The sequence below is a fragment of the Panicum virgatum genome, chromosome 6N (assembly GCF_016808335.1).
Source record: "Panicum virgatum strain AP13 chromosome 6N, P.virgatum_v5, whole genome shotgun sequence".
Classification (NCBI taxonomy): Eukaryota; Viridiplantae; Streptophyta; class Magnoliopsida; order Poales; family Poaceae; genus Panicum; species Panicum virgatum.
Window position 1 is genome coordinate 8,656,295 of NC_053150.1, and position 23,392 is coordinate 8,679,686.

At 45.5% G+C, this 23,392-nt stretch overlaps 1 protein-coding gene across 1 annotated transcript; it reads left to right on the forward strand.

The window, feature by feature from the left end:
* The first annotated feature begins 6,004 nt into the window (after positions 1 to 6,004).
* On the forward strand, positions 6,005 to 10,188 carry LOC120679321 (phosphopantothenate--cysteine ligase 2-like). The gene is made up of 10 exons (XM_039960879.1): positions 6,005 to 6,532; positions 6,771 to 6,962; positions 7,091 to 7,217; positions 7,297 to 7,341; positions 7,549 to 7,634; positions 8,065 to 8,117; positions 8,219 to 8,278; positions 8,607 to 8,708; positions 9,424 to 9,543; positions 9,634 to 10,188. The coding sequence occupies exons 2-10, from the start codon at positions 6,809 to 6,811 to the stop codon at positions 9,853 to 9,855; spliced, it is 969 nt and encodes a 322-aa protein (XP_039816813.1). The 5' UTR covers positions 6,005 to 6,532; positions 6,771 to 6,808; the 3' UTR covers positions 9,856 to 10,188.
* The last annotated feature ends 13,204 nt before the right edge of the window (positions 10,189 to 23,392 follow it).

Consider the following 23,392-nt stretch of genomic DNA (forward strand, 5'->3'; position numbering starts at 1 on the left):
TTACAGTATCTTCAAATCGGCCGCGCCCACAACTCCCTTACATCCTCCTCGATCTCCCGCGGCTGGGGCCTGGGGGTGTGCCTCAGCTGGGGCTAGGGGCCAGCCGAGTGCGAAGGTCATAGGGGAGTACGGCGGGTTGGCATAGAGGTTGGGGAAGGAGCTGACGACACTACCGAAAAACGTGAATATGCTGTGTGTCAAAATCTTTGCCGTGTGCTTTTTTCGGGCACACGGCAAATAGACTAGTTGCCGTGTGCCTCGAAGGAAACACACGGCAAAGAGAAAACACACGGCAAACTACTCTCTTCGCCGTGTGCCAACCCAAGACACACGGCAAACACTAAGCTTTGCCGTGTGCCGCCTATGGGACACACGTCGAAGGCTCAGCACATGCCTGTCACGTGCTCATGTCGTCCAGTGCCGTCACGGTGTGTGATGGAGATCCTTCTTCACCGCGGCAGTGACGGCCGTCAGCGTTCGCCGTGTGCCCAGAGAGGCACACGGCGAAGAGCTCCCTTTGTCGTGTGCCTAGCCTCTGGCACACGGCGAACAGATACCCTTGCCGTGTGCCACCCTTCAGCACACGGCAAATTTATTTAAAATGTTTGAAATTTTCCTCCAACAATTTTTGTACATTGTCCATATATTGTTTGCTATTCTATGTTTGAATGTGATATTTTTGTAGAATTGTTAGGTATATTTAACTAATTTATATCATTTAGATGATTTATGTCGTATAAATCGATTATTAATGATAAGTGCATTAAATAATAGAAAAAAAATCGTAAAAATGATTTTCATGATATTGACTGTAGTGTAAATCCGTAACTAGTATTTGAAACAAAAATTTCAAAGATTGTGGTACTGAAACATTACGACGATCGTGGTGGCAAATAGTGTTTAAATTATGTAAAATTAGAACGACGTCAGAAAATTATGATTTTTGCCAGAACTTCATGCTATCATACGTGGAATGTATGGTAAAAATTTGAGCACGATACGAATATTATGTCACGACGATGCTTACAAATTGAGAGTTTCCCGAAGAAGTTTCAGAGAGAAGAAGAAGAAGAGGCTAGATTTGTACATGTCATGATAGAAAATTTTGAGTTTGACGTTCAAACGTTTTCTATAGACAATATGCGATAATGATTGCTTCATGTTGAAATTTCAATTTTTTTCGGGTCCATTTGGTATTTTTAATGTTTTAATTCCAAATAAACTTTTATAATTGGCATAAGTAAAATGTGATTAATAATGACATGAAACAATAGAATGGAATTAGTTAAAAAACTCATCAAACTTATTGAGGTCATATAAAAAATATTAGTGTTTAGATTTAGTTTTTTTTGAAAAGTTCATTATCAAATCGTGCACATTAAATCACTGAAAATTTATTCGCCGTGTGCCTAGACTGAAACACACAGCAGATCTGGCACACAGCGAAGTCTGGCTTCGCCGTTTGTCCCCGATCTTGGCACACGGCGAACTCGTGCGTCAGGACTTAACCGCACCAGCCCGCGGCCGCTCCCAACCTGTGCGTCACAGTACTACCCCCAATCCCGCCGCCTAGGTCAAGAGCCTACCCCGCCGCCGCCTTCCGCCGCCGCCCCCGTCGCCGCCGCCGTCCACCACCGCCCCCGCCCCCACCTCCGGCTTCCCCCTCGGCGCGCCTCCCGCTCCGCTCCCTCCTCGGCGCGCCTCCCGTGGCACTCCCTCCCCCTCGGCGTGCCACCCGCCATCCACCGCCCCTGCCTCGTGGGCGCGCCGAGGCCGGCCGGCACCGCCGCCACGCCCGGCCTGCTCCGGGCCAACCCGCCCCGAGGCCGCCCCCGCGCCGCCCCCGCCCCCGCCTCCGCCGTCCGCCGCCGCCCCATCCTCCTCCGCGCGCCCAGTCCGGCCGCCACCGCGGCCGCGCGCTCGGCCTGCTCAGGCCCGACCCCGCCCCGACCGGCCCGACCCTGTCTACACCGGCGCCCCCGAGGCCGCCCCGCTCCGCGCCCCCAAGTCGTGGGCTCACCGCCGCCGCGGTCTTCGGGCGAGGAGGAGGACGCAGAGGAGGAGTGGGACAGGGACAGGGAGAGGAGGAGGAGGAGGAGGGCCGTGTGCGCCGGCGTCCAAGGAGAGGAGGGCACCGCGCCGGCGTCCGTGAAGGAGGAGGACACCGCGCCGGCGTCCGAGGAGACCCCGCTGCCCACCGGCGCATGTCTCCCGCGGCGTCCACCCCGGTCGTGCTCCGTGTGCACCTGGTGAGTGCCATTATTTTTTTCTAGTAGATTGTGATGATATGAAATTAGTTTTAGAATAATAGTGATATTAGTTCATTAGACATACTTTTGAAACAAATATAGATATAAATTAGTGATAAATGCCTGCGCTTTTAGTTATTTGTAGACATGTCAAATGATTTTATGCCAATGCCTATGAAGATATCAATTTGTACCCAATTTTCACACTGGGTAACATATGTTGACCTTGAGCTTATTTCATATAGTTGAACTTGTTATGGTTGCCATCGAACCGTGGGACACATCCATACCCAAGCAATAACTCAGTTGTGATGATAAGATGATTGGGCTGGGTGTGTCTCACAGTTTCATGACTGCCATGAGCACCTTTTTCCCACTATTTGTGTTGTTTATGTACTTCAAGCTCAAGGTCATATGAAATGCAAAATATCTGAGGCATAAACTAATGTTTGTGATTTTAGTTCTTTGTAGTCATGTCAAATGATTTTATGTCAATGCCTGTGAAGATATCTATTTGTACTCAGTTTTTTTGCTGGGTATCATATGATGACCTTGATCTTCTGTTGTATACATAAATTTGTTATGGTCGTCTTCAAACCATGTGAGACATCCATGCCCAAACAACAACTTAGTTGTGATCATAAGATGATTGGGCTGGGTGTCTCACATGATTTCATGACTGCTATAAACCCCTTTTTCCATCTACCTGTGATGTTTCTTTTCCTTCAAGCTCAAGGTCAAATGGAATGCAACATATCTGAGGCAAAATTCAAATTTACTATAATTGTAGTGATTGTTGGAACATTATTTTTGGAATCGTGATTGTTACCGTGCCGTTGGTTTTGGGAACCTCATTGTGCCAGGTGAGGTGCTGGTAAAATTGTTCTCTAACACTATATTTTTTTTCAGGAATCCATCACCACCGCCACTTGGTTCCCGCCTCCTTCCTCCATCACAGCTAGGTGAGAGGCATATTCGACTATGAATCCGTATTATATTATTTGTAGATGTCGAAATCTAGTTAGACGTCTCCTGTTCGAAAGAGATACGATTGGAAATATGCATATCTTTGCATATGTATGATCGTATCTATTTCGAATTACCCACGTTTTTTGGACAGCCCGAGTATGTGTAGATGGGTTTAGTTTGCATGGTCTGCTTCGATCCGAGACACTTTCGGCATCGCCTCCCTGTTGTTCTCCGAATACACAATCTCCTTGTCAGGACGTGTATTCGGAGAACAGCGGGGAGGTGCTGCCGAAATTTGTCTCGGATAGGAGTAGAGCATGGAAACTAACCCCATCTACACATACTCGGGTGGGATTAGGACCTATCTTCACCCATTAGAGCATGATAGATATCGTGTAGATGCAGTTGATTTATATGTCTCGGTAATTTGCTAAAGTTAGGATGGATGACCATGAGTGGATGTACACGGGCTGGTTCGGTAAACGTGATTGGACGGATGAATTCGTTCAGAAGGTGGAAGGTTTTCTGAAAAAAGCTTTTGAGGAAGGACAAAGTAAAGCTCCGTGTCCTTGCTGTCGGGGCTGGTCGCCGTCGCGTGGTCGCCGTGGGCCGCGCACGGCGAACGTCTTTGCCGTGTGCTAAAGGGCCTTCGCCATGTGCCTTTGGCACACGACAAATGGGGGAAATCCGGTAGTGCGACGGCTCCGCACGGTCGACGATGGCGTGGTGGTGACCGGCGCTAGAAAGGCTAGGGCGGACAGCTTGTGGCGGCGGAGAGCAAGGCGGCCAGTGGCTGTTCTGGGGAGATTGGAGAGGGAGAGGACAAAAGAAAGAAATGAGAGAGAGGTGATGATAGGTGGACCGCGCGTGCACGTCAAGAAAATCAACCACCAAAACTGTCCAATGGCCAAATATGAACGATTTTATGAGTTGGATGGCTGCGCATGCTTGGTTTAGAGTTACATTGTCAAATTCGGACACAATCAATTGTTCGATGGCCAAAAATAAATTTTATGCTATTCTATTTAATTGGAGAACCATAAGAAATGATGATCTTGCCCCTGCTATCTTAGAGCATCTCCCACACATTACTCATCTTTCTCCCAATACCAAAAAATTGATGTTTTGGTGATCGGAGGTGTTCCAGCAGATTATCAATCCAATTCTTATTACTAAAAGTTTTTGGTAATCCTCAAAACACACCTTCCTCTCATCTAAATGAAGGAATTTTCTCTCTATTCTATTTTTTGTGATTGGATTTTGGTAATCTACTGCAGTAACTATTATCAAAAATACAAAAGTAGTTATTGGTAATAGTTTTTGATAATATAGAAGGAGTATGGTTTTAGGGAAATTTGTCTGTGGCACATCATCAAATGGTGATTTTGAGCACATCACACTCCATTCTTTGATTTTGTGCACAACACACTGTGATTTTGTATTTTTATCTCCAACACACCGCAGCACATAAAAAGTCTTCATTGCCCTTTAAAAAACTGGGCCCACCCGTCAGCTCTCTCCCTCTCCCCCGTCAGCAAGGCAGATAGAAAGAGAGAGAGCCGCCACCGGAGCCGAGCCGCGATGCGTCGCCGGGGAGCTCGAGCTCAGGGCGGATCCGCACCGGGCTTGGCGCCAAAGGAGCCGCCGGCGGGCGGAGCTGTTGCGGCCCGCGCCACCGGGCTGCCCCTGCTCCGGGCGCGGCGGAGCAGCCGAAGCGGCTCTGTCCACCGCCGCCGCCCGCGGATCCGCCATGGGAAGGGGAGGAACTGGGAGGAGGCAGATCCACGCCGCTGGCCACTGCGGGGAGGGCAAGATCAGGAGCTGCACCGGCTCGCCTGCTCCAGCTCCGCCCGGCAGTCGGCGCGCGGGCCAGCTCCAAGTGGGGAGCTGGAGCTCCGGCGGCCGCGGGCCTCCCTGCTTCGCCACCGAGGCCGGCGCGCGCGCGAGCTCTTGCTCCGGCGGCCGGCGCGCGAGGGAGCAGAGGAGGGGTGATGCGCTTGTGCCCATGCGCTCGCCGGCGCTGCGGAGAGGGCCCCTGTAGGTCGGGGAGGACGAGGAGCTCGCGGGCCCCTGCACGCCGCGCCGAGCTTTGCCGACGCCCTGGGCGGCCGTCCGCCGCCGGCGAGGGAGAGGGTGGAAGGGGGCGTCGCCCCACCCGCAGCCCCGGCGAGCTCCAAGGCCGGCATGCCTCGCAGGGAGAGGGAGCAGAGGAGGGGCGGTGCGCCCCTGCGGCTCGCTGGAGGCCGCTAGGGGCCTGCCTCGCCGAGCGTCGTGCTCACCTCGCCTGCCTCGCCGCGCACCGCTCCTGCCGAAGCCCCGCCGCGCCGCGCCTTGTTCAGAGGGGAAGGAGGAAGGAGGAGAGGGAGATAGCTGACGAGTGAGCCCAGTTTTTGCAAGGGTAAAGATGTCCTTTTATGTGCTGCGGTGTGTTGGAGATAAAAATACAAAATCACAGTGTGCTGTGCACAAAATCAAAGAATGGAGTGTATTGTGCACAAAATCACCAGTTGAGGACGTGCCATAGATAAATTTCTCATGGTTTTATGTATAGGTACTCCCTCCGAATCAGTAAAGGAAGTCGTTTCGGACAAGATTTGGGTCAAATATTAGGAATATAAATCATCAATAATTTTTAAGTTGCTGAATTTACAAATGTGAAAATTATATGAATAGATTTGTCTTGAAAATTTTTTTCTTAAAAATTACATATATGAGTACAGGTATGATTTTGGGAGGCTATGAGCCTATGAGTACGGAGATGCTCCTCTCTCCCGCACACCAATATCTCCGTCTCCATATAAAAAAGAAATCTCCGTCTCTCACACCCTCTTTCCTCTCGCGATTCGAGAACCAGCGGGCAGCGGCGGCGCAACTCCCCTCGCGGCCTGCAAACCAGCGGCGGCGCCCCCTCCCGGGCCTGCAGTGCTGCAAGGCGGCGCACTGCCCCGGCGACGCCCCCTCCCCTCCCCGCTACTGAGCAGACGGACCAAACCGTCCGGCGTTCCCTGCGCAGCACCAAGGGAGGGACGGACTGCTTGCGGCCTGGACGGCGCTCTCCGGCACGCGATTATGGGCGGACGAGTCCGCCTGCGGCGTCGCCGGCGCTCCCTGCGCAGGGAGGGGCTGAAGGGCTAACCTGCGACTTGGCGAGCCGGCGTCCTCGCGCACGGCGGCCCGAGTACAGGCACAGGAGGGAGGGGCCTTGGCCGTGAGGCGCACGTGGACGCGAGGGAGAAGGGGGAGGACGGCTCGATCTGCAGGGGTCGGAGAAGACAGAGCGGATGGCGGCGCTCCAGTGAGTCGGTACAGTGCAGGTAAAGAGAGGCAAGGATAAGAATGTAAATTCCTATGGTTTTCTATTAAAACCGAATAGATCCAATGTTCTCCCGGCAAAGATGTCAATTTTTTAGTGGTTTGTAGGGATAGCTAACTTTGAACGGCGTCCACAGCTAATTTTGTCAAAGATAATGGATGCAAAGAATCCTATTCTTCCTCTTATTTAATGCAGCCCCATCACTCTCACGCTCATTTTTCTCACAAAAATCCGCACAGAATCTATTCTAAGGAAGGATCGTAAGTGAGCTGAAGCCATGGCCGTGGATCCAAGCATCGCGGCGGACGCCGAGGCCGCGGCGCGCCGGAGCGAGGAGGCGGCGGAGTCCTTCTTCCGCGGCGCGCCGCCGCTCCGCGAGCGCGACCGCGTCGCCGCCAGCGTGGCCAACTTCGTCGTCCGCCGCTCCGCAGGCAAGTGGGCCCCCCAATCCCTCACTTCTCCCCTTGCTCTCATGATCTCATCCCTCCGGTTGGTCTACTCCCGCCGCGGCCCGGTCCGGCTCAACCTAGATTTTGATTGGCCGCTCCTGACGGTGCAGGCGGGCCTGCCGGAGGCTCCAGGGTGATTTGCATCACCTCCGGCGGCACCACGGTGCCCCTGGAGCAGCGCTGCGTGCGCTACATCGACAACTTCGCCTCTGGCCAGCGGGGGGCGGCCGCCACCGAGTACGCCGACATACCTCGCCCTATTCCTTTTATGTCACCGCCCTGCTTGTTGTTCACAACTGTCTGTGGTAAAATTCAGGTATTTTCTCAAGGCGGGCTATGCTGTCATCTTCATCTATCGCCGGTGAGCACTTCTAGTCTTAACAATTTCTCTTCGTCGCTGTGGTACCTGGAACTTAGTTTGTGATTTCGTAGGCTGGTTATTTGAAGTTCTCATTACCACTTACCACTAGGACATGGGGCATTGTGTAGCTAGCTGCAGGCTGTTCTTATTTCAGTTCTGAACACCAGAACGTCTGGAAGTGTGAGTGACACAGACACTTCTTTGCAGTGGGAGCAAGCAGCCTTACTGTAGATTTCTTCCAGAGGATTCGTTTCTCGATCTTTTTGAGCTTGGTGAAGACTCAGAGATCCAAGGTTAGGGGACTGTTTCCTGAATTATGTATATCATGCTAACTGACCTATCATGCTAACTGAACCAAATTTGTCTTGTCAGACCAATTTGGCCCCATAACTGTATGGCTTTTGCCACTTGCCTACTTAGGGTCTGTTTGATCCACCCAGTTCATTAGCTGGCTAGCTAGAATTAGCTGGGTTGGACCAGCTAGCTGGATAGTAAATAAAAATCAGCTGCGAATTAGCTGAGCCGGTTCGGATCCATCCAGCTAAAAATTAGCTACTTACCAATTAGCTGGTGGATCAAAATAGACCCTTAGTTTATCTCCTTTCATAAATGTTCAGCCTTGTCACCTCATTCTTTTACAGTAGTTACAAGTAATCTTTAAATGAATTCTGTATTCGACTAGTGAATTGAAACATCTGTTTGTATCTTTGTTATGCGTCTCAGTTCCCCAATCTCATTCCACTGTGGTCAAGGCAGCTATTAGCAATTATCACAAGGTATTACCGCACCCCTATCTGCATGCTGCTTTCTCTTCCGATGCTTTAGCTTCAAATCAGGTTGATATGGTGCCATGGCTGTCTTGTATTCATGTTTTCAGGCGATTGGTGAAGGCCTGCTTCTGAAACTTCCCTTCGCTACAATTTTCGAATACCTTCAGGTACATACTACATTTTCGAGTACCTGTTTCCTACCAGGGTCAGTTTCCAGTCCATATAGTGTCCGTGTCACATTTCTACTGTTGCTGGCCATACTACATTGTGTACCCTACTTGTTTATCGGTTGGAGTACTGTTCAAGATTTGAGCATAGTTTAAGCTGGGAAAAAGATAGTTTGGGTAAATTTTTGTGATAAAGCAATCTCAATAGTCATTTGTGTTAGCAGTTATTGTACTTATTTTGTTTCAGACATTAAAAGCTTACCTGTGTGTGCATGATATTTTACTAACATTAAATCTAACATGTTTGTCCTTTTCCTGTTTCAAACAGTTACTACAGATGGTAGCCACTTCTATGAATTGCTTGCGGCACCATGGAATGTTCTTTCTTGCTGCTGCAGTTTCTGACTTCTATGTTCCATGGGAAAGTATGGTAGGTTCTATCTTCAGAAAATGTATTCATGTGTTTATCATATTCGAGAAAACCACTCATGGTTGCCCTTGGAGCACAGCAGGATTACATCTGAAGCAGCAGTGCACATCAGATGATCACACCATTAGGATTATAGACTGGCGTTATCATTGCACATCTTAGGTAGCAATAGATGTTATTTTGCTTCCTCCATTTGTACGAAAGGTTTAACAAGCTGCTTGGCTCACAGAAACAATTTTTATTTATTGAAAAAGCTCTGTAGAAACTGCGTCCTTGCTTATTTGTGTAGTCCTGCAGTGTGCTTCATCATTAAATTTTAGGACTCTGTCATGACTTTGGAAACTTGAAATCCAGGAAACATAAGCATAATATGATTCTTCTGCTATAAAAATCGCTTGAGACTTTGAAAAGTTGCCTATTATTCGTCTTAACTGCTAGCTGAAGATCTGCATCTGCTAACTAAAGACTCTGCACCTAGACACTTTGAACCTGGACAGATACATGCACGAAGAGGACTATTCTCCGACAAGCACACCCCACACTAGCTGGAGCAGTCATGATGGCAGATTTATGTGCCTATGATGGCATTGCATTTGTACTTGGTCGCTAATGCTTGTTGAGAGGACAGTTGATGAAACTTTCAGTTAGATATTCAAATTGTTGACACCTTTGCAAGGTTCCATTTCCTATTCCTCCCTGACACATATTTTCACAGGCTAAACATAAAATCGAGTCAGCAGTTGGCCCTTTGAACATGCAACTCAACCAAGTCCCTAAGATGCTTTTCATCCTCAGAAAAAATTGGGCTCCTTCAGCATTTTGTGTATCATTCAAGGTTAGTTCTACATTTCTTCTTCACCAACTCTTCAGCCTTCCTATCTCCAAATCCACCTTACCAATTGTTCCTAATACCTGGACACTGCAGCTCGAGACCGATCCAAACATTCTTCTAAAGAAGGCGGAGATGGCTCTGAAAAAGTATGGTATGGACGTGGTGGTTGCAAATGAGCTTGCAAGCTACAAAAATGTAGTGGTCATGGTCACGAGCAGTGGGAGAACGACCGTGAGCAGGAGCAGCAAGGAAGAAGACCTGGAAGAGCAGCTAACCGAGCACCTGATGAAAATGCACACAGAGCACATCACATAGTCCAGTTCGGAGGACCGTCAAGCGGACTCGAGCTGAGGTGATTATATACGACACGGTGACGGCGAGTATCAGCTATCCAACCTTTTGGTTCTCCTAGCAAGTTGCCGCAGAGCTCACCTGGTTCATCACCGGATGATCACACCAATATCTACACGCACTTGAATTCGAATGTGAGCTATAGCTAATGCCGCAGTTGGCGTGGTACTGTTCATGTGGTGTACAGATGGTGTAAAGAGAGGATTTGAGACTAGAGCTTTGCAAAAACACGAAGGGGGCAGTTGTCGTCTCTATTTTTTTTTTGACCCTCATGAATCGTGATACATTGATTCCGTGCTCGCCCAGCCTCATTATTTTGCCTCAGTTTTCGGAACCGAGCAGTTTGGTGTGAACATAGCTACGTAGCCGTTGCAAAGTCCTTGCAACTATTAAATCGTCTCAAGCTTTCTGGGTAGTGCGCGTTTAGTTCCCGAACCAAAAATTTTTAGTTGTCAAATCAATAGTTTGGCTAGATATCGGGAGGATTTTTCGGACACTAATTAAAAAACTAATTTCAGAACTCACCTGGAAATCGCGAGACGAATCTTTTGAGGCCTTTGACCGCATCATTAGCACAAGTGGGTTACTGTAGCACTTATGGCTAATCATGCACTAATTAGGCTCCAAAGATTCATCTCGCCGTGCATATCCAAACTGTGCAATTATTTTTGTTGTTTAACTACATTTAGTAATCATACACGTGTCCAAAAGAGGCACAAATTTCGAGATGAAAATTTTTGGGAACTAAACGCGCCCAAAAGAGAGGCACAAATTTAACTGTTGATGCCATGTAGACTGAAGTACGAAAAGGTTTATACTTCAAAATTCATGCAACATATGATGGAAAGTGTATATAGGTCTTGTTTAGATTCCTAAACGCAAAATGCAAAATTTTTATAAATTGCTTGTATGGTGTATTAAATGTAGTCAAAAAATAAATCGTATTACATAAATGGACTGTAAATCGCGAGACGAATCTAATGAGCCTAATTATGATGTGATTAGACAATTGCTATAGTAATGCTACAATAAATATGCTCTAATAATAATTTAATTAGGCTCATTAGATTCGCCTCGTAGTTTACAGATGAGATCAGTAATTAGTTTTATAATTAGTCTATATTTAATATTTCAAATATTGAAAATTTCTTTCTAAAAATACAAAGTGACCTAAACACACCCATAATTTGGTGATCACAGAGCTTTGCCGTCAGCGGATATGACTTGGCAGCGTTCACTGTGGTAATTTCTCCTACAGAAGTCCCATACTTTATCGATATACAGTGTGCACACGAAAACTATGGGTTACCCATCCTACTATCCTAGTCCTCATGTTTGCGAGCACTAGGTCGGACTTCTTTTAATTAAGTGTTTATTAAAAAATACACAAACACCTACTGAACTACATCAAATTAGTTTCATTAAATATGCCATTCCTCGGCCGTGCGCACATGGTGAGCTCCCCTGTTCTCATCCTGACACATTCAGCTGTTGCTGTATTATTTTTCTTCTGCTTATTTTTTTCTTCCGTTATGGTCTTTCGTCCAATCAACAACTGGTAGCTGAAGAGAGGTACTAGAACTTCAATCTTTGAAATCGAGACGAATTTATTTATTTCAGGCTAACAGCTGTTGCCAAATAAAGAACACTGCAATGATAGTACCTGACTGACTAAACTGAATGAGTCAGCCAATGGACATGCTATGTGCGAAGGCTTGATAGTAAGATTGATCTTACACCAATCTCAGTGGAAGGTCATGTGAATATCATGAACATTAAATTTGCTGATGTGGAAGAAGAGAGAAGTGAGAAGTGAGAGTGTCATAAAATGTGAGAGGGATGTCATTACCATGACACTCATCCGGCTCGATTACCTAGTTCACACTCTAGATAACTGTGCAAATGACACTCCCCACTGAGGCCAGTCTTAGTGAAACTATCATGAGAGTGTCATAAACATTAAATTTGCTGACATGGCATAAGAGAGAAGGGGGAGTGTCATGGGATGTGAGAGGAGTGTCATCACCCTAATGCCAGTCTCAATGGGTTACATGGAGAGTTTCATGGCATTAAATATCATCAATTTTGCTGACATGGCAAAGAGATAGAAGAATGGAGTTTCATGGGATGTGAGGAGAGTTTCATCACCATGAAACCTATGTGACATAGTTATCTAGTTCTCTATCTAGGTAATTGTGCCATAAATTCCACTCAATCCTCCAGCTCGGTTATTTAGTTTACAGTCTTGTGTGATGACCCTCCCTACTGAGGCTGACTTTAAATATCGATATACAGGAGCAGGAATCGATCTTCTTTACCTTATTTTTGCTCGAAAATGTGAGTTTATAGTTGCTTATCACATGCCTCTCGGTTATATTGCCAACAATTAATGAGTGATTGAGTCTAATTGAAACTAGTATAATGGGCTGGCTATTTGATTGGCTATATGGTGGGATAATGTATTTAATGCGTATATATTGACGGTGTTTACCGCCAAGCCTGCTCAGGGATACCCTTAGCAGTAGGGTTTTGTAGGTAGGGATCGACTGCTCTAGAACTCGATGGTACAAGGAATACAAAGATTTAGACAGGTTCGGGCCGCGAGTTTACGTAATACCCTACATCATGTGTGGTTTGTATTGCCTTAGGTGTTGATGATCATTTGGAGGGGGTCCCTGCCCGCCCTTATATATCCGGGGGGACAGAGTTACATGGAAAGTCCTAACCGAGTACAGTTGGAATCCCACTACAACACAATCGGGTAGTTTCCTTTGTACTGCATCTAGTTCTATGCCTATTCGGGTAATTACAAAAAAGGTAAGGTACATCCATGAGTTATTCCTTACTCTAGAATATTCTATGTCTATAAGCAGTCCCGCTGTCCTGGGTCTGACAAGCCCCCGAGCTCTTCGTAGCCGAGTCCTGCAAGCGTCGAGTACTTGGCTGGGCGTCTTCAAGTACTTCAAGTAGTCAGAACATCTTTCTGGTTGCTTCTGGTCCTTCCTTCAGATACGTCGAGTAGTCCTTCAAAGATACGTCGAGTAGTCCTTCAAGTACTTCCATTTTCTTCGAGGCTGTGAGGTGCTCAAGCCCCAAAATCTTGATCATATATGGTGTGCGAAGTACTCGCGCTCCATATGGAGTAGCCCCCGAGCCTTAGGTTGAATCACAGAATCAGGCTGAGGGTCACTTCAGACTATTTTCCAAAAAAATTGAAAAATACATCTCTGATGCCTATATCCAGCAGGCCCCGAGCCTTAAATCAAAATCACTTTTGCTGCGAGTAGCCCCCGAGCGTAGATTTGGAATTAAGGATTAAAGTCGTGGCATCAGATTTTATCCTTCAGATTATTTGCAGGATTCATCAGATCCGGAATCCGAAAAAACCTCTTTTTCGGGTAAAATCCCAGAAAAATGATACAATTGGATCCGCCACACTGATTGCACCCGAAATAATTTCAGGAATAAAACCCGGGATGTACGGCTCTTTATTCAGTGCTCACATGAGACGTTATTGTTCGGAGAATCTGCATTATTGCAGCTTTGACTGCCTCCGTGAGTGCTGTCTGTGAAACGTGCACTGTTGATTCACGGGTTCTCCTTCAGCAAGCCTCCTTGTGGCTATAAAAGGCAGGGGAGAGGGTTTTGCCAGAAGTACCAAAGTGTAGCTACCATGGCTTTTCCTTGGTGTTCTTGTTCTCGCCCTCCTGAATTTTACGTAATTCCTTCCAACAAAAGATGCTAGAAGAGAACTTGCGAGTGACAAGAGAAGTCTCTGCTGCCTTCTCCTGCATCCCTAGAGCTCTCATCGGATCCATGTTGGACATCATGTCCTTGCATCTTCCAATGAGGCAGATTTGGGATCGTTGGGTTGGGTCTTGTTGTGTCACATCTTTGAGGTTGCCTATTTCTGGGTGCCCAAGAACTGACATCTCTGGCGGGGAAGCTTGATCTTGCCACAAAGTGTTCAGGGAGAAGAAGAAATTTCTCTGCAAGATACTACAAGAGGACTTGCGAGGTGATTGCTGTAATCTGCCTCCATACTCTTGTAGCTTATCTCCCTGAATATAAATATCTTTATTCCCGAAATGAGTATAACAAGTTTGTACTTTGTCACGGCTTTGGGCCGATCTAGCTGCAACAGGCATCGACTAGAAGCTCCAAGAGATCCAGGCGATGGGCATGCAGATCCAAGTCATTGTAAAGTTTAGTTAGGAGAAGATACTCGAATTGTAATGTCGAGTAGTTGTACTATGTCGAGTACTTATCCTTGTGTTTGAATGTAATCCTAGTTAAGGAAAAGTGTGTCGAGTAGTCGACTAGGGATGTGAGTGTTTTCTTTTCAAGAATGTAATCTCAGAAAAAGAAATGTCTCTTTTAAATCCCGTTATTTCCGTGATTTGCAACGGACTGTTGGCCTGTTGGGTGTTTTCACCATGTTGCCACCGCCATTATAAAATGAAGCGGTATCTTAAGTTTTACCACACCGGCCACCACCTGATTTTATTGCTTTAGATCTATCTTTCTGCTTTCGAGCTCCCAGATCCAAAGTTCTTTCTTCATTGGTTCCCCACTTTCGCCCTAGGGTTTCCGCCAGTATATGCGCGTGAAGCGATCCGTAGATTTCCGGATGGCCCCCAAGAAAGTGACCAAGGGAAAGGGTGTGGCTGCAGAGCCAACCCATGATGAGGGTTGGAACACAAGTAAGTGTTCTCAATATGACTTAGATTCTCTGGTGTCGCAGGGTCTTTTGTGTGGCAGAACCGCCTAAATTATCCCGACTCAAGTGCGTAAACCATCACCATAAAGGCAACATTAGCTTAAACGCACTTCAAACGGAACAATTTTTGGTCTGTCGGGTAACGTCCCGATACAACCACCGATTCTCGGATCGAACAAGCATACCCCGCACGAAGGTGAGTTCAGAGATATTACAACCACAAATTTACAACACAGGCATATTAAAGATTACAAACCAGTTCAAAAGATTATTACAAAACCAACTTAAGTAATACAGTTATACAAAAACATAAGTGTAGAATCAGAGTTTAAAACAGCGGAAGATAAAACACGACGGCTACAACACGTCGCAAAAAGGATACCAGGCTAGCCCAGGCATGGTATCACTCGTCATAGTCATTGCCGGCCGAAGACGTATCCCACTCTACGGACCAGCCAGGAGGCAACGAGCAAGGATAGGTTAAGCTAGCGATCTGATCCTCAAAACTCATACCTGAAAAAGGGTTTCAACAGCAAGGCTGAGTATTTCTAATACTCAGCAAGACTTAACCGACAACGGGTATAAGTAGCCCACCTTAGCTAGACTATGCAAGGCTTTGTAAGGCTCTGGTTTTTCCTTTGCTGAAAAGCAATAAAGAGTAGGTCCTTACTTTCAAGTTTTAGCTTCAAGATTCTAGTTGATTAACCATTCTATGTACGCATCTACTAACCAAACATGGGGAACTTCTAAGCAAACATCAAGATTAATAAGAATATTGTTGCTCTTATTACTCTGTGTGGCAAAGAGATCAAGCAGTCTCATTCATCGTGAGAGGCGGACGATTCTGAATCGAAATTCAACTCATACCTGAAAAAGGGTTTCAACAGCAAGGCTGAGTATTCTAATACTCAGCAAGACTTAACCGACAACGGGTATAAGTAGCCCACCTTAGCTAGACTATGCAAGGCTTTGTAAGGCTCTGGTTTTTCCTTTGCTGAAAAGCAATAAAGAGTAGGTCCTTACTTTCAAGTTTTAGCTTCAAGATTCTAGTTGATTAACCATTCTATGTACGCATCTACTAACCAAACATGGTGGAACTTCTAAGCAAACATCAAGATTAATAAGAATATTGTTGCTCTTATTACTCTGTGTGGCAAAGAGATCAAGCAGTCTCATTTCATCGTGAGAGGCGGACGATTCTGAATCGAAATTCAACCTTGCAAGGGTAACCTAGCACACACGTCTGGAATACCGTCGGGTCATTCCCAAACAACCGTTGACCTTTCTTTCCGGCTTGTGGATAGGAACACTCTCCCCGACTACAGGGCTCCAAGGTCCACCCGTGCTCGGTCCACCCTTGTCCCTAGAAGTCGTGGTGTTGCGCAACATAAAATAAAACCTATCTCTAAAAGAGAGTGTCAGGTATATCCACTCCCCGGTCCAATCGGCTACTAGGCTTGCCGCGTACCATATTTACGGCATGTGACTAGTACTTTCAAAAACTTAACCAGCACTACCACACACCGCGACCTTAGCAAGTTCATCAACACAGACGGGGTATCACATAAGGTCATGATATCGAACACAACCCCGTCCGTAGTCCTTATATTGATAACAGAAAGTAAACAGGAAATTCCTATAAAGCTCGCGAGTGACAGGCAATCACTCGACTTTTACCGGTCCTATAAGCTTAGCCATTATTCGAACTCAAGTCTAGTGTTCAGTACATAGGTTCCTAGGATCATGCATCTAGAGTTTCAATTCAACTCCTATGAACTGTAAATGCACAAGTAAAATATTACAGTAAATGAAATTAATTTGAAGTATAGGTTATGTCCGGGGCTTGCCTTCTCGGTAGTTGCTAACTATTTCAGCCCTAGGCTCTTCCGAACTTTGGTCCGGGGCTTCAGTTAGTTCCGCAGTGTTTACTTGAGCTTCGAGATCACCTCCGTCAGACTCCGGAATCAACTCGTACGTCCCGTCTGACAAAGTAGTCGTATCTATATGTAATGCAAGAACAACATTATAAACAAACATGGGCAATCGTTTATAGAGTAGTTAAATAATAAATTTAACTACACAAGGCATCATGATCAACAGCACAAAAGAAGTTAACTAACTTCATAAAATGAGTGGTGGTGATTTACTATACCACTAAGTCATGGTTTGTAAATAAATCAACAAATTAGAGTACAAACAGTAATAAACTCTACCAAAATTACTCTAAACAGAACATGAACAAAGTAATCTACCCTACAAAAATCATGTCAAGACATGTAATCATTTAATCACAATAAATCATTTATGCCGGCAACAACTAGTACAAGCTTGAATTATACAGATCAAAATAGATCAAAACAGAAGCTCAAAATTTAACAGAAGATCTACACAGGTAAGATCCATCTACTGTGAATTTTTCATGATTTTATCTGCACCGAAATAAATCTGAGAAAATAAATAAAACAGACAACAGATTAGCAAGATTTATATTTTAGCCCCTGATCTAGCCATGAACTAAGGCTCAAACTTCCTGGACAAGCTAACATACTCCAGAAGAACACTCAGGAATATTTTCATGATTTATTAAGAACAGAAACTATTTACCATGAATAAAGTCTATTAAACAAAGATTAAATCAAATAAATAGCTACAACAAAGAACTGATCATGAAATTTTTATAGCAAATCTAGTGTTACATGAGTAAACTACCACCAAAATTTCATAGCAATATCAGCTTCCAAGCATCAGATAAGAAAAAGATTAAATAACTAGTATTTATTTACCTAGTGACACAAAACCATTTATACAGCAAAAACTTGCAACTAAAACCTAACATATTATGGTTCTACTGCATAGAGCTCTTCAAGAGGATTCCAAAACATCAAGATTTTCTATTTTACGAATTTTCTACAAATTGATATTGAATTTCAAAGATCACAGCAAACTATTTCAAACAAGTCCTTAGAGCACTATTCCTCTGAGTCACTGACATCGCAGACAACCCCCTGAGCTTTCTCAAATTCAAAACCGAGGTCCTCGGGTCGGGTCAGAGGGGGAGGCGAGGTTTGACCGGCGGTTTCCCGGCGAGGGGCTCACCGGCGGCGAGGGTGGAGGGGTGCGTGAGCCTCACGGGTTCAAGGCGCACCTCTGGGTGCTTGGAATCGAAGCTAGGGCGGTCGGAGAGGGGGTGTCGACGGCGAGCGGCGGCTTGCGGGCTCGGAGCACGGCGGCGGGGTGGCTCCGGTGGTGTTCGGGTGAGGGAAAATGGCCTGGAAGCTGCGCGAGGTCGAGGCGATGCTAATGGTGGGGGATGTAGGGGTGGAGCGGGTCTGGGTTGGCGGCTCCGCAGGCGGGGTGGAGCTCGCCGGGGTTCAAGCGGGGCGGCGGTGGTGTTCTGCAGCAGTGGGAGCGAGGAGAGAGCAAAGGAGCGAGTGAAATCGAATCCTGGGGTTCTTGTAGTGCTCAGGCGCGCGAAAGATCGAGAGCTGGGTCTCTGGTTTGGGCTCTCCACGGCGGCGTCGCGGTGGCGGCCGCCGGGGAGGTTCTGGGCGCGGCGGGGGTGCGTGGCGAGGGGTGGGGGCTCCAGCGCGAGGCAACAGGAGGGGGAGGAGCTCGCCGGGGACGCGTGGGAGCCAGCGCACGGCGAAGTAATGGCCGGGAAAGCCGGGAAGGCGCTCCACGGCGGCGCTGTCGGTGGCCGGCGGCGAGAAGCAGAGCAGGGGGTTGAGGTGGAAGAAAAGGTTCGTTTTGCAATTACCAAAAGTTCCAGGGACCCCACTGTAAAACAGTGATAACTTTTAAACCAAAGCTCAAATGAAAAAGTGCCCAACATGAAAGTTGTTCAATTTTTCAAAAGCTACAACTTTGATGTTGTGCAAAAATTTATTTGACCAAAGGATAGAGAGCTAAATTTGAAAACACAAGAGGGATTTTAAACTCTAGGAATTTTGTCTTTTTCAATGCAAAATCACTTCAAATGTAGACTTACAAGCAAAATGACTACCATGCATTAAATGCACTGAAATTTTGCACAAACACCCTCCACTAAAACTATAATTACACAAATAACTTTATAAAGGACCTCGCATAAAATCATAATTACATATATAACCTTTCATAATTACAAAAAGATCCTTTTTACGCATTTCAAGCACAAGATGCATAGCAACAAACACAATTACTGTGCAGACACCTATTTAATTACTGTGTAAACACCTGAGGTGTTACAGCCTCCCCCCCTAACAGGAATCTCGTCCCGAGATTATAGTAAGAAAAGGGTGCAACGACTTGGTACCTGGACTGGTTCTAAGAAAGTCGGGAAAGTTTCTTTGGAGAAAATTTTCAGTTTCCCAAGTAGCTTCTTCTACAGTATGCTGATTCCACTGGATTTTGTACATTTTAACTTTCTCCCTTCTAGTACTTCTTTCTTTTGTGTCAAGAATCTTGATTGGATACTCCGTATAAGATAGATCGGATTCAATCTCGATATCCTGTGGTTCAAGGATTTCAGTAGGTACCCTGGTGCACTTCCGAAGTTGTGATACATGGAAGACATCATGAACGGCGGCCAACTGAGATGAAAGACGAAGTCGGTAGGCAACGGGTCCACAAGTTTCGATAATTTCAAATGGTCCGATATATCGGGGTGCTAATTTCCCTTTTAAGCCAAAGCGTTGAACACCTTTAGTAGGAGATACTCGCAAATATACAAAGTCTCCTACCTCGAATTGCAAAGGATCTCTTCTTTTGTCTGCATAACTTTTCTGTCTTGATTGAGCTGCTTTAAGATTAACCTGAATAATTCTGACTTGCTCCTCTGCCTCAGAGACTAAATCTGGCCCAAAAATTTTGCGTTCTCCAGCTTGGGACCAATTCAAAGGAGTTCGACACCTTCGACCATATAATGCTTCAAATGGTGCCATTTGCAAGCTGGATTGATAACTGTTATTGTAAGAAAACTCTGCCAGTGCTAGGCACTTAACCCAATTCTTGCCATATTGAATAACACATGCCCTCAACATGTCTTCAAGGATTTGATTGATTCGTTCAGTTTGCCCATCTGTTTGTGGATGATAAGCTGAACTACGAATCAATTTTGTTCCAAGGGATTCCTGCATTTGCTCCCAGAAACGTGCTATAAACTGAGGCCCACGATCAGAAATAATCGTCTTTGGAATGCCATGTAAACGAACAATCTGATCGAGATAAATCTCTGCGTACTTCTTGGCAGAATAAGTGGTGTGTACAGGAATAAAATGAGCGGTCTTGGTGAGTCTATCAACGATTACCCAAACAGAATCATGCTTATGAGGAGTAGTGGGTAAACCAACGATAAAATCCATACTGATGTCCTCCCATTTCCAGGATGGAATAGATAAAGGTTGGAGAGTACCAGCTACTTTCAAATGACTAGCTTTAACTCTTTGACAGACATCACACTCAGAAACATATCTGGCGATCTCTCTTTTCATTCGAGTCCACCAGAAATTTTGTTTGAGATCATGGTACATCTTGGTACCACCGGGATGAATCGAAAATTTCGAAAGATGTGCTTCATCAAGGATTTGCTTTCTAAGCTCATGATTCTTGGGTACAACTAGTCGAGATTCAAACCATAAAACTCCTCTATGATCCACTCTGAAACATTTATACTTTGCTTCCCCTTGTGATAACTTTTCCTTGATGACCTTGATACCCTCATCATGTAATTGCCCCATGATGATGCTATCATGAAGTGTAGGCTCAAGGGATATATGGTTCAAACTTCCTTGAGGTACCATTTCTAGGTTTAACTTCATCATTTCCTGGCTTAGAGTTTCATTGAATGGTTCTACAGATAGACAATGGCATTGTGACTTGCGGCTGAGTGCATCCGCAACCACATTAGCCTTTCCTGGATGATAGTGCACTTCTAGATCATAATCCTTTATTAACTCTAGCCAGCGTCTCTGCCTCATGTTGAGATCAGCTTGAGTAAAGATATATTTGAGGCTCTTATGGTCAGTGTAAATATTACAGTGAGTTCCCATAAGATGATGTCTCCAAATCTTAAGAGCGTGAATAACAGCTGCTAACTCTAGATCATGGGTTGGATAATTCTTCTCATGATCCCGGAGAGCTCTTGATGCATAAGAGATAACCCGGTTGTCCTGCATAAGCACACAACCAAGTCCCGTACCCGATGCATCACAATAGACATCAAAAGGTTTAGTACTGTCCGGTGTAGACAATACTGGAGCGGTAGTTAATCTTGCTTTGAGAGTTTGGAAAGCTTCTTCACACTTATCATTCCAAACAAACTTCACTCCCTTCTTCAATAACTCCGTCATAGGCTTGGCTATTCTGGAGAAATCAGTAATGAATCGACGATAATATCCAGCTAAACCAAGAAAACTGCGAATTTGATGAACTGAAATAGGAGATTCCCAATCCATCACTTCTTGTACTTTAGTTGGATCAACAGATATACCATCACTGGAGATAGTGTGACCTAAGAATTTCACACTGTCCAACCAAAATTCACACTTGGAGAATTTGGCATAAAGATGATGATCTCGTAATCGTTGGAGAACGATACGCAAATGTTCAGCATGATCTTCTTCATTCTTGGAGTAGATCAAGATATCGTCAATGAAAACCACGACGAATTTATCCAGCTCCGGCATGAAGACTGAATTCATCAAGTACATAAAATATGCTGGGGCGTTGGTAAGACCAAAAGACATAACCAAATATTCATATAGTCCATATCTGGTAGAGAAAGCAGTCTTTGGAATATCACAAGGCTTGATCTTTATTTGATGGTAGCCAGAACGAAGATCAATCTTAGAGAAAACCTTAGCTCCAGCTAACTGATCAAACAGAATATCAATGCGGGGAAGAGGATACTTGTTTTTAATAGTGACCGCATTGAGTGGTCGATAATCAACACATAGCCGCAAACTATTGTCTTTCTTCTTCACAAACAGGGCTGGACATCCCCAGGGTGAAGAACTTGGACGTATAAAACCTTTGTCAAGAAGGTCTTGGAGTTGGACTTTCAATTCTGCTAATTCATTTGGAGGCATTCGGTACGACCTCTTAGAAATAGGAGCGGTACCGGGTTGAAGTTCGATAACAAACTCGATGTCCCTATCAGGAGGCATTCCAGGTAAATCCTCTGGAAATACATCCGCATACTCCCACACGATAGGGATATCTTCAAGTTTAATTTCTTTTGTGGCATAAGCACAAGAGTTAATGCACTCTCGTTGCGGCAGATAGAGTATGGTGGCTCCTTGATGTGGTGAATCTATCAATTCGCTCTTCATCGCCATGTACTATGTTGCTAAACAACAGAGGTCATAGAAGGGGTTGGACTAAAATTTAGTCTCACAGATTCAACATGCTAACATTTGATGAGCACATATGCCACAAAAATTTGCAACCTCTTGTATTCATCAAACGGCGTGAAGATGCACAAATAAAGAGATTTGCTAAGTAGAAAGATTATGATTTCCAAACTGGTAGTCGCTACTTATATTACATCCAAAGCAGCCTTGTTCTTACAACCTAACATCGCTTAACCTTACCACATATAATACAGCAAGTGGTACTCCTCCCTAAGGCTATTTTACAATAACATCTTCCCTATATACATATGATACAACAGGAGAACACAACTATCTAGGACAAGTCTAAGATGCCTAGAAGTCGTCGAGGTTGCCCACAGAAGAGGCACTACCAGAAGAAGAGTCGTCCGGCTGAGGGTTAGGCTCAGCAAGTGCGTGCTCTGAATCTAAGTCAGATACTCCCTCAATCTCCTCTGGGTCCTCCTCTGCTACTGCCGGCTCAGCTGGGGCATCTAGTTGCTCCTGGAGCATACCAACATGTGCTAAAGCATCAGCCCAATCTGCTTGCAGCTCATTCACCTGCGCCTGAAGAAAACCGATAACTGTGTTGCGCTGCTCTATCTCAGCACCATACTCCATAGCCTGATGCTCAAACTGTGCAATAGCAGTGTCCCTCCCAGCAACGGCATCCTGAAGTCCCCCAATCTGAATATCCTTCAGACGAAGGCCTCGCTGAAAACTCTGGGCCAAGTCTATCACCTGGTCCATGTGTCGCTGCTGAAGTATCTGGTAGTGAGACTGGGCATTCATATATCTGACTACTGCCTCGATAGTCTCATCCGCTACATCACCAATCAAGTGCCCAAAGTGTGTGACCCTGAACAGCCACTCTGCATTGCCAGCACTGACTGCTGGAAACAAACCAATAGGATATGCTGCTACCTCCTCGGGATGGTGCTCACAAAAAGTGGTGATAGCGTTGAGAGCTGCTTTCTCAAACGCATCCACAAGACGATACCCAATCACCTCAATCTCAATTGGTGGCCACTCCAAGGTGGGGTGCTGAGGAATGATCATCTTAACTCTGTTCTTCTTAATTCCATCCTCCGAAAACTGGCGTCCCGTGTACTGGGGTGGATCTGGGTAGTGGAAGATACGAAGTGAATCCCAAAGAATCCTCGGAAAACCCTCCCAGTACAGACAATCGGTATGAGCATTTCCCTCCTCATCCCAAAAGATCTGGGAACAAGTCGCCATCTGAATCAAAAAGGATTCAAATGTGAGTAATACAATTATCTCAAGACTTCTCAAATAAAGCTTTAAGAAGACTGCGGTAAAACAAATGTGATTCTAATTCACAAGATGATATGATTCCAAACTCAAAGAATAATAAACCACAATCGGTACTGGTTCATCATTTGAGATTCTAAGGAATGAAAAGATCCTTATA